Here is a 12,900-nt window from a genome sequence, read left to right on the forward strand (position 1 = left end):
AACATAGAGAACAGTTATGCGTCATATGCTATGTGTGTGTATATATATATATATATATATATATATATATATAATTTTTATTCATTAATTTTAAAACAAGCATTCCAATAATATACTTTTTAATTTTGTGAGGCCTCAAAATTGTTCAAGGAACACATCATCAAACCCACGTAACTGAATAAAAGTGGTTACAATAATAATGTCATTTGTAGTTTTTGATTTGATTGATAAGCAAGATTCACTACTAAAAATGTTTGTACTATTTTATTAATCTAATCTGAATTTGCTAATGTTCTCAACAAACATTCAATTACTTTTTATAGTCTTAACACCCACCTCCATTCACTTGTCTGTGTAATCATAATTAATTCATTACTTGAATAAACAAAATTCTCATTTGGCTGATAAACAATTAAAATCAGTTCATAAATAAGAAGAATTCTACACTTATAAAACATCATACGTAAAAAAACGTTAAGATAAAAATAGTAAACAATGATTTTGGTCTGATTAAAAATTCACCTTTCCTTTAAAATATAACTAAATTATTTTTTCCCCAACTTTTATACATATAATAATTATATTTATTATACTTTTAAATCATACAAACTTAATAATTAATAAGAAATTAAAACTTATTAGAGAATTGTGTGTTTTTTTTTTAAAGAAAATAATTAATTTGAGGTTTTAAGCAACAGCAATCTGTTTGTATTGGAAACTTATTCTCAAATTAATCTCACACTTCCCCATTTGCATACTCCCATTTAGATATACAGCTCAACAATTTGTTCATGTCAGGTCTCAATGAATTAACATTTTTTCTATTTCAGTAATAAATAATTGCTTTTATTATTCCAAGGGATAATGAAAGTGCTGAAAGCGAATAAACTTTTGTATTTGAACAATGAACAACAAGGTTTGAAAAGGTTTGGATCTCAAATACATGGAACATGAAAGGAATGTAACTTTATTCTAAGGTTAGTCTAAACTAACATCAAACACTCAATGGTAACAACAGCCTTCTCGATAACATGTTCTTACAATCACAGGAGTCTGATCTGACAACGGCTATAGCACCATTCAACTGCACTTTGATAACAATCATATAAAATATATAAATTTATTCCCAAAATTATACAACAAATGGTACAAACCAAATTGATAAGCGATGATAATACATGGAAGTTTGTTCTACTAGTGATTGTAAAATATTTCACTGTAGGAAAAACAATGGAAATAAAATTATTACAAAGGTAAATTATGAACTGTATAAATGAATTATCAAGGTAATGAATGAATATGTATAAAATAATTACGATCAATTAATGATTAACAAATCCGAGAACCTTTAACAGTGTGTATAAGATGCCAAAATCGGCTTCATAACAATAGTATAATAAAATAGACTTAAAAAATAATTACCTTTTCAATATGAATTAATACATTAACTTTTGGCTACTTAACGCTACAATTAAAGTCTAAATGAACTGAAGAATGGCCATGGTCGGCCAAAGTGACTAGTGAGCTAAACCATGGACAAACAACAGTCTTAGACTTTGTAACAGTACTGTAAATAAGCCAGTATTTCATCTTAATCATCGTTTAAACGCCTTATGTGAGGTCTGTTGTCACACATTTGTGCAAATCTCTTCTTCAAAATTTGTCGTAACTCCTGTCTTTTCTCTGTTACATGCGGAATTTTGGCCTTGAATTCTTGAACTTCCTCAGCTGGTATAAAACTCTCTTCATCTGATGAACACGATTCCTGAAAATTATACAGACTATTGTAAATCCATTATATACTGATGATGACTCTCAATAGTGTACCATCTTACCAGCCACTTCTACAATTACTCTGTAATAGAACCATTACAAGCCTTAATGCTCTGATATAACTGCTTGATTTGTTTAGCCTTTAGAGGTTTCCCTAGAAAAATGGTTCACTTATGGCTGGTTTATATCTTCCAGTTGAACCTCTATTGGGACTGGGCACAGCTAAACCGATGTGTCACTTATATACGGGCAACCATCTATAATAAGTGTAATTTATACAATTCTGGTTTTTAAAAAGGAGAGAAAAGAAATAAAGAAAAACTAAATAACTTTAAATAAATTTTCAACACTTATCACACAATTTCAAATGTATGTTTATATTGGAAAGTTTATGATTATTAGTTATAGTATTAGGAAATAGGGAGAGTGGATGAGCCCAGGTACTTTCACACACACAAACGGAGAATTAGGACTGGGGACAATTCCACCCTGTTAGTCACCTAGTGTATTTCTCCAATCAAACTCAGTTTTTTGTTATTGTAATTTTATCCTAAAGTGATTAGAATATATAGATTGTAAACATAAAAACAAGAAAAATGCAACCAAACAACCTAGAATAATACACTGAAATTGTCACAGAGTATTGCTTAGTCGTAAGTCTAAAAATCCATTCACAATAATCCAATAACTCTAGATACAAACATGACTGCAAAATAATGAATAAACATCAATTACCGTAATACAAGTACGGGCCAGATAACTCAACATGTAATCAATTTACTGTAACAAATCTGATTTTTTTAAACACATGCTGACATTGTTAAAACAGAGAACATTATCAACAATGTCTGTGACATTGTTTATCAGAACATTGCTGATAAAAGAGAAAATATTACTAAACGTTAGTCCACAATAATTGTACTGTTACCAACCTTAATCATTTTAATAGATATTTACATTTTGTACAATAACAAATTAAAGTTTGTGCTGATATGAACAGGTTTTTACTATTTAGAAGTCTGAAGCTGTACCAATGAGGGGAGGGGGGTTAAAACAGCATATAAAAATTATTAAGACAGTTTTGATTTTATTAACCATTATTTTAAATCAAATTGTCTAAAAATGGATGTTCCTCTGAAAAGAAGAATATTATTCTTTTGATCACCATGATACAATGTATTAAAGGAGAAAGACAAACTCTAGTTTAAATCTGATATAAATATTTCAATCCTACCTCGAGCATTTGTTGTAGGGAAAGTGTCTGACTGGTGAGTCTGAAGTTGTTTTGTTTTTCACTCCCTTCTGTATGGCATTCACCTGGAACAATATCGAATGTTTGTAAAGCTAATAACTATATTCTAAGTGTTAAGAATGATTTAAAATATTAAATTTAAAGTAACATTAAAAGTAAAAAATACTAGTCACAATTAACTATCATGATCTTTAAGTTGGTCTGTAGTTCTATAACAAAAAAATCACCTTAATCTTCTCCGAGCACTGAGGATTTATAAATCTTAAAATACATTAATTTCCAAGTACAGTGCAATGTGTGGGTATGCTCCATTACAAAATGTCTGACTTTTACAGAGAAGCTTCTATGGCCAAGATAAATTTCATCAATAATATTTACTAACATTTCTAAGGCCATAAGACACCATCTTGTCAGAACACGGTGTCAGAAATAAATATTATTTATTAAGTATTTAATAAATAATATTTGCAATATCAATATACGGATATGTAAACAGTTAAAGTTATAACTTTATAAAGTATTATTTATGGTAGTTAAAAGTTTAACTCTATAGACTTAGGTGGTAGTTGGCAGTTTTTTAAGGCTGACTTTGTGCTACAAGACCCCAAATAGGACAGGTTCTTTAACGTGGTTCATCATTATTCAAGTTTTCTGGTTCACATAGTGGCCAAATATTGGTAATAATCATGGTACTGGGTGTGTACACCCAAGAACCAAGATATTTTACTATTGACTAAACGCAGTGATATAAATGAGGGGGTAAATTGTACAAATCCTCATACAATATTAAAATACACTATCGGATTAACTATCCTAGCCACTTACCATCATGATTGCAGAACCCATCAGAACACGCAACTTCCGATCCCTCCGGAGACGATGGTAAACTGTGACCAGAGCTGCCGTTGTTGTTTTCACTCGAATATCCATAGTCTTGCGAATGATCACTGGACGACCATCCTTTCTGGCCATCGAGTAGTTCCTACACACATACCATCAATTCAAGGAAACTAGGTACTCAACAAGTTGCATGTAGCAGTAAACGTGAAATTAACTCAACTTTCATTAATTTCAAAATACAACGATAGTAAACTGAATTACAAGTAAAATTATTTATGCGAATTCACAATCTGTTTCGACTTCTCTGGGTGAATGTAGGTGATACCTAACGGCATTGACCTTTGGGGTTCACCTACATAAAATCAGTAACCAATGAAATCAAAACAGGTTGTGAATTTAGCAGGATCACTAAACTGTACGTGGTCCAATAATTCACATTGTGAAGAATTGGAATACTCTTTTGGTATGTTGTAATCACGTAAAAGTGAACTGACTTAGACATCCAATTTATTAATACTTTGTAATTAATTATTGAAAATTAAGAACTGATTTAAATTACCATGAGCAATAAACCTTTTTAGTGCCAACCTTTGGTAAGAACTTGCATAGTGTGCCAATGTTCAGGTGAATGGACTTTAAAATCATGGATAAAATTCTTAAGTCCAATTTTTTATGATATATTCGGGGAAAATATTGTACAAATTGAAGATTTTATATTTTTACACATATTTGTATAGGATTATAAAATATATGTGTTCTTTGTGCTAAACATGTTATTAGAATCATAAAGGCACCAATGATTAATGTTTTTTATCAAAATGGCCAAACTGTCAGTTGTGTTAAAAAGGAAAAACTTATGATTTTTAAAATAGTATTTTTTGTTGTGTTCTTGGTTTTTCTAAGCATGGTATTTTTAAGTGCTTCTTTGATCGCTGTTATTAAAAAAATATTAGGTAAGCTTAGTGACGGTACATATAATCAGGATTTCCAAATCTCAAATCTAATTCTGAATCTTAGAAAACAGTTTCATTTCTCGAATTTTGAATTCTAAAAGCTTTGTTTTAGCCTTTGTGATTTGAATAAAATGTTAAAAAATGTGATAAATGTGATTTGCTGTCATTATTAAAGCTTTGGATACCACAAAACATTACAACAACAAAATAAAAAATATCATACTATTACAATTGGCATTGGTTAAGTTTAGGGGAATTGTTATATTTAAAAACTACGACAAAAGCCATATTCTCTACCTTCTACTTTTATTTAAGCTTTTACAAAATGGATTACCAGATTATTAATTATCTGTTGAAAAATATATAGGCATACATTTTAATTATAAATGTATTTCAAACTTAACATTTTTGTTAAATAACTTCAAACCATCGCTACCTACTATAATTAAAAACATAAAAGGTATAAACCTACATAATATGTTCTTATAAAGGAAATATTTTATACATAAGAGTTGTTCAGAACAGTAACAATAGTCACTAAGTATTTTAATTGAAAAATGGTTGCCTACGGACCCATCTTAGCAGTTAATGTGAGCAACATTATGCAATAAAGTTATCTGTTCGGCTAAAATAATGACCACTGAAACCTATGATGAATTGATTCTCGAGTCAGATGAGGAAATTATGTCCCTTGATATATGTTTTTGCTAGTTTAAGGACTCCAAAAAAGATACAGAAGATCCTAAGTTACAACAGGGCGATAGTCTACTTCTATTCATACAATTTTGAAACACATTATCATAGTACGTCATGAGTTTGCATACACTTGATACCTCGCCCGTTTACCTATGAACAAAACATAACCGTGTTGATGTCTGCCTAGAGTGGAATTAGTGCATTGGAGAGGAAGGGGATGGTTTGATAGAGGAGTATCATTACAGTTGATGAGACCTGGGTCTCTTATGATCAAGAGATGAAGTGTCAAAGCACTAAATGGGTTCATCCTAAAAAAGTAAGTGTACAAAAATCTGGCAACAAATCGATGATAGTAAAATTTTTTGCATTATGAGGAGACAAAGTATAAGTGTTTAATTTTTCACATAAATATTTCACAGAATCATCTCTATCTTTACCTAAAAACACTTGTTACACAAATTACGATGTAAACAAAAATGAGCAATTTTGGTCCATTTGATTAACGCTGAGCAGTTAACGTCTGCACACAGATGCATAAAAATGTGGAAATGCACAAATGGGAATACAGAAAATACAAACTTAAAGTCAAATACGAAGCATGTTTTTAAAGTAAGTACCGTTTTCATATAAAAAAATTAACAAGTGAATTTTTCTAACAAAACTTTATTTACCTGAAAGAGCATTCTTTCCTCTACTTGTCTACATAATTTCCATTATTATTAAGGCACTTGTCGTATCTTGGGACCAGCTTTTGTATGCCGTTGTCAAAGAAGCTTGCCGCCAGACTGGACAACCACTGTTGCACAGACGTTTTTACTTCTTCATCATTGGAATGACGCTTCCCCGCCAAATGCGTCTTTAAGTGCAAAAACCAATGGTAGTCGCTAGGCGCTAGATCGGGACTGTATGGAGGATGATCCAATTGTTCCCAGCCAAATGAAGTGATGAGCTCTTGCGTTCGATTTGCTGAATGTGGACGAGCATTATCGTGGAGCAAAACAACGCCTGCACTAAGCATGCCACGCCTTTTGTTTTGAATTGCGCGGCACAATTTTTTTAGTTTCTCAGTACGGCTGCATTAATCGTTTCACCGCGAGGCAGAAAATTGACCAACAACACACCCTGTCTGCCCCAAAAGACAGTGCACATGATTTTCTGGGCAGAAATTGTTTGCTTGAATTTGACTTTCGTAGGGGATGTTGAATGCCGCCATTCCATTGGCTGTTGTTTTAATTCTGGTGTAACGTGGGCTACCCACGTGTCATCGCCTGTAACGATATGGTTTAAAAAAATCATCGCCCTCGTTACTGTAATGCTCGATAAAGCTCAATGCACTGCCCAATCTTTGGTTTAGTGCTCATCACTCAACATTTTCGGTACCCACCGTGAACACAGTTTCCGATAATTTAAACGTTCGGACACAATTTCGTAGAGAACACTTCTTGATACAGCAGGACATTTTTCAGCTAAGGACGAAATTGTGAACCGTCTGTTCTCTTTCACTTTTTCAGTCCACTTTTTGAATGAGATCATCGGTAATGACTGAAGGTCGCCCACTTCGTTCCTCATAATGAACGTTTGTGCGGCCATCTTTGAAGGCCCTAACCCATTTCCGCACCATTCCTTCACTCATAATGTTTTCACCATAAACTTCACTGATTTGACGATGAATGTCAATTGCTTTTAAGCCTTTAGCACAGAGAAAACGAATCACAGGACGCACTTCACAGTCGACGGGATTCTCGATAGTCGGCGGCATTTTAAAATCATGTAAACAAACGAAGACTCGATCAAACGGCGTCTTAATGGCGTCTGTGGCTTCCTAACTGATTCAGCTACACTACGCGCATGCTCTAAACGGCAACTGCAGCGCTGCGGCGGCGTAATTTAAAAACGGTACTTACTTTAAAAACATGCCTCGTAGTACTTACAAACCATCCAAATTTGTTCCTTTGATTATCTATATATAAGTTTTCACACACAAAAGTACGACAAAAACTCATTTTAGCAGTCTGTAATGTGATTACTGTCGATCAGGTTTCACCTACAAATAGATGTGCTCCAATGCATGAACATAGAGTTAAAAATCGTTTAAAAATAACGATGTTTCATCTATTAAGAGCTTTTAAATAAAACTATAGAATAATTGTTGAGTGACTTTAACGTATCAGAAGTTTTCCGGTATCACTACAACTTGTTTTATATATCGATCACCCCTCACAACAGACAACTGTACGCAAGACTATTTTGCTATTTGAAATGATTTATTGTTCACTAATTCAGTCTAAGGAAGACTTTACCTACTATTAAGTTGTCAGATTGATAGTGATGTTGCCAGATCGTCCTTTTGATTTCCTACGTTTTACTCGTGAGATTGAATATCGCAAGTATTAGAATACATCTATGAGTATTTAATAAATAAAAGTGATTTTACAGACTTACTATTGAAGAGTTTTGTTTACAACATAGTCCAGTCGTATTACCTGATTCAAAAAATAAATGTTTTCTTACAGCAAACTAATGGCACAACTTAGTCAAATACATCATAAATATAAATAAAAAAAAAACTATTCCGAACCAAAATCGTCTATTAAGGGGTATAGGAGGGGTGGTTTTTTAGGGGTGAAAATGGTTTTTTTTTTGCAATTGTGAATAAACAATGCATCCTATTGAAAAAAAGTCAAATGTAAAAGTTGTTGGAAATGAAAAAAATCTACAACTTATGTAGTAATCATTTTTGCCCTAACCTCAAAATTTCCCAAAAAAAATTCAAAAAAAAACCGTTTTTTTGGTTTTTAATTTTTTTCTTTTACAAAATGGTTCGATTGAGCTGAAAGTTTTGATCAAAACATACTTTGTGCTATTCTAAAAATACTGTGAAATATTAAGAAAATATTCAGCTGTTACAATAAAATTTCACTTTAAAAAAATATTTTGATCATTTTCAATCACCATTTTGAAACATTTTTTTTAATCAAAAAAAGGTTCTCAGACAGCTCATTATTTTCGTTTTTTGTCTATTTTGAAGAAATGAAATAAAAAAATATGTAGTTTAATTGAAAAAACTGCAGAAAAATTGAAAATAAACAAAATATTGACATTTTTCATTATACATTGTATTATTTACGTGGAAAAATTGATATTATTTATTTAAATTATAATTTTTTTTACACCAGTGCTATTTGTAAGCATTAGTCAAAATAATAATGAATCATGCATATTTAAAAAATTACGTGGAAATTTTTAAAATTAAATCAAAAAACAGAATTCGAGTCTTAGTAATTTATTTAATTTGTATTTTTCATCATATATTTTTTATTTCTTTAAAATATTTTTTACCATTCTTATTGAAATTGAATCAAGAAACCGTTATTTCTTTCCAAAAGTTTTTTTTTATATTTATGTTATATAACTTAAAAATATAAATATATTTTTTCATATTCTACGTCATCTGATCGTGATTCATACCATATTCTACTCAATTTTTTCCCTGATTTTTTAAAAATGTAATGATTGTATCTCTTTTCATTGAAGAAACACAAGATCGTTATCAAAACTATCACTCATTTTTTTTTTTAATGTATTTAATGTTGGGATATTACCATCAAAATCTTCTTTAATTTCGTTAAGGGAAAATTGGCACTCCGGATGAATTTTTTTTAAGTAATACACGCAGTAACTTATGAAATCTTTAGAATCTACACTCGATGTATGTCTACAAGGTGTTGAGCTTGTCCCATCATAAAAAGATGACATGCACCTATTATGATAATAAGCTTGAACTTCATCTGATTCTTTGAGAAAATTCAGTCTAACTAACAGACTTTTATTAAATGATTCTGAAACATCTCTTCCCTTTAAAGTTAATAAAATTTTTCATTAGTCAACCTTTCTGCATGCCGCGAAATGCTCTATTTTGGTTAAAAGGTTCTTCACAAAAAACACAATGATGCTCAAAATCAAAATCACGTGCTTCTTTCATAATCTTCTTCCCAATAGATTTTTTTTCTTATTTGTTCTTTGGAAGCTGTAACAATTGATCGAGGCCTATTGTATGCCGATCGACAACCATCATGAATGTGTGCTTCAGTCAATTTCTGAAATGTTTTGTACCGCTGATCATTGCTTTGTTTACTTGACGAAATAAGAGTATCTATCCCTCGACTTTTTTATTTTCACCAAATCTCCATCGCGGCTTTTACAAAATGATACAAGAAGGTACCTTTTCCACCATTTACATGAATCTATTAAAATGCAGAAAGCACGATACAATTAGTATACTGAAAATACGTAAAAATTACTAAATAAATAGCATGCGTAAAATTGTATGCACAGAGACAAAGATTTATGATCTGTATTATTTTTAATAATTTTTATTAAATAATTTGTATAAAATTTTGTTTCGCAAAAGTTTTACTTACGATTTGTATTTTATATGGACAAAAATCTTGTAAATTGCTAATAACGAGGCTTATTTCACGACTCTACTCCAATATAAACTTGACTGACGACAAAGCAGCTGCTTATTGAATGCTTAGAAACATACTGAGACCCGTATAATAGAAGAATAGGATTGGACCCCGCGTTTTTTCTTCAAGGACACTTATTATATACCTGTACTAATATATACCTGTAATCCAACTTTCACATTCAACAATGTTTCTAAACTTTTCAAAATATTCGAAAATTCTTCAACATTAAAAAAAAAATTATAATTTAAATAAATAATAACAATTTTTTTCCACGTAAATAATACAATGTATAATGAAAAATATCAATATTTTGTTTATTTTCAATTTTTATGCAGTTTTTTTCAATTAAACTACATATTTTTTATTTCATTTCTTCAAAATAGACAAAAAAAAAACGAAAATAATGAGCCGGTCAGAGAACCTTTTTTTGATTAAAAAAAATGTTTCACAATGGTGATTGAAAATTATCAAAATATTTTTTTAAAGTGAAATTTTTTATTATAACGGCTGAATATTTCTTAATGAAAAAAATACAGTATTTTTAAAATAGCACAAAAGTATGTTTGATCAAACTTTCAGCTCAATCGAACCATTTTTGTAAAAGAAAAAAATTAAAAACCAAAAAAACTGTTTTTTGAATTTTTTTTGGAAATTTTTGAGGTTAGTGCAAAAATGATTACTACATAAGTTGTGGATTTTTTCATTTCCAACAACTTTTACATTTGACTTTTTTCAATAGGATGCATTGTTTACTCACAAATTGAAAAAAACCATTTTTCACCCCTAAAAAACCACCCCTCCTATACCCCTAATAGACGATTTTGGTTCGGAATAGTTTTTTTTATTTATTTATGATGTATTTGACTAAAGTTGTGCCATTAGTTTGTTGTAAGAAAACATTTATTTATTTGACCATTTTTAACTGCTATTTCTCCTGGACTAACACTATTTGTGCTGACAAAAAATGCCTGCGAGCTACAAACAATGCAATGTCATTGATCTACAAATTTTTCTGGAAGCGGTAAGATGTGAACAAAATCAATTCTCAGTTAATAATCTTGTTTTGAAGATTCAACGGATTAGGTCGGCTCTACCACATTACTAACATTAGGTAAAAATTTAAATTAAGAATTGGGTTGGACGATAGTCTTTGAGTTCACTATATACTTGTTTAACTTTTGAATTTACCATCTTTATTATATTCAAAACTATTGGCCCAAAATCCAGTAAAAACATATGCATTTAATTCTAAATATTTTACATTTTTTTTATCCGATTTTGTCTCGTGGTGGTAAAACAGCATCATTAGGTTTATTTGCTACTTTAAAGTAAGATTTTCCAAACCATATTTTTTTCTTACAAATCATTTTGAGATAAAAATGTTCATCTAAAGATTTTTCCTTAATTTGCAACTTTGATATCTAAAAACAAAAATAATGTCATATAGGGAAAAAAACCGTATATAAAACCATTAGTAGCTTATAAAAAATTATGGTCAACCATTAAAACCAGATTGTTAAAATTGGACAAAAATAACATCTACCACTTTTTTGGAACATTTTGTAGTTTTTTAAATAATCTATATTATTCTACTAGGTGAGACTGACCACCCGTCCGTGATGTATAGCGGCTGAACCGAGAAACCTATCTTCATCGCTTTAATGTAAACCCCCATATTTTGATCTGTAAAGAATTGGGAAAAATAATTTTTAACACACAAAATAGACAAAATAGCACTTTTGGTGGGGTAGGGATTATTTTTTTAATATTTTTAAATGTAAGGGTAGGTCAAGCCGCACCTCATTTTAAAGGTCATGGATAATTTTTTTAAAGCTTTATTTTTTATTTATTTCACTTCTGTACTCTTTCGTGTAAGAACTCTTTCTAAATGTATGTTACAATTTTCACTTCTCAGCACATTTCCAATTTTTTTAATATTTCAATTGTAGGATATTTTGAACTATAAAAACTACCAATTCAAATAACAAGCAAGGTATGCATCTCCTTACAACTATCAACACCTTTTGCTAAAAACTTAAAATTGTCTGATTTAAAGTTTGGCATTTTCTTGGATGGTTGAGAAATGGTACCAAAATACTCATTTTCATGACTTTTTGCAATTACAGTGTTTTGAACTTCTGTATTTGACGTAGGTTCTCAATGAATTTATTTGTTTATTATTTCTTTACCCTTTTTCTCCTTAGATGCTGTAATTTAAGTAATTATTACTTGTACAATTATCTAGGTTTTAACTATTTTGGTCCAACAATAATGTCAACTAACCTTATTACAGATGTTTGAACTGTAATCTGTTGTTTTCCATACAGAACTGAAGACAGTTCCTACAGCCCATAAGACCTCTTCTCTGTTCATCAATTGAACAACCCCAATTCATTACATTGTGTCCCCTGGAGTCTTTGACCTTTATGTATAAACCAAGCATTTTAACCTTCCCCACAAGTAGTAATCCATGTACGTTAAATCCGGAGATCTGGGTGGGTAAATAACTGGTCCACCTCTCCCAATCCATTTTTGAGGATATTCCTCATCCAGAGTTACAGTATATAAGGCACTGCTTCAGAGTAGTGGGCTGCTAACCTCACTGTGCATAAACAATATTCTTGGATTATTAAATGGCCAACAATTTGGTTACCAATAATACCGCACCAATTATTGTGGCTTCAACACCTTTGGTTGTCTACCTCTTGTATCCAGTGGGGATTCTCAAAAGTCCAGAATCTCTTGTTCACTTCTCAATTGCTCTGGAAGGTTGCTTCGTCACAACATAAAACTATTCATCTTCGTGTATAATATCAAAGACCCACAAACTAAAGATAATTCCTAAAAGGTAGTCGTCTCCATGCAGTCCTTGATATAGTGAAATCCGGTATGGGTGCATTTTATTGTCCTTAAG

At 30.9% G+C, this 12,900-nt stretch overlaps 1 protein-coding gene across 2 annotated transcripts in view; it reads right to left on the reverse strand.

The window, feature by feature from the left end:
- Positions 1-878: 878 nt before the first annotated feature.
- LOC124367673 (gametogenetin-binding protein 2-like) overlaps positions 879-12,900 on the reverse strand; it is a 35,412-nt gene continuing 23,390 nt past the window's right edge. For both annotated transcript variants that reach the window (XM_046824689.1, XM_046824687.1), the window contains exons 9-11: positions 3,851-4,007; positions 3,008-3,090; positions 879-1,765 (exon numbers count right to left, since the gene is read on the reverse strand). In XM_046824689.1, coding sequence (XP_046680645.1) covers positions 1,592-1,765; positions 3,008-3,090; positions 3,851-4,007 — 414 coding nt within the window. In that variant the 3' untranslated portion in view covers positions 879-1,591. The remainder of the gene's footprint in view (positions 1,766-3,007; positions 3,091-3,850; positions 4,008-12,900) is intronic.

The sequence above is a fragment of the Homalodisca vitripennis genome, chromosome 8 (assembly GCF_021130785.1).
Source record: "Homalodisca vitripennis isolate AUS2020 chromosome 8, UT_GWSS_2.1, whole genome shotgun sequence".
Lineage (NCBI taxonomy): Eukaryota > Metazoa > Arthropoda > Insecta > Hemiptera > Cicadellidae > Homalodisca > Homalodisca vitripennis.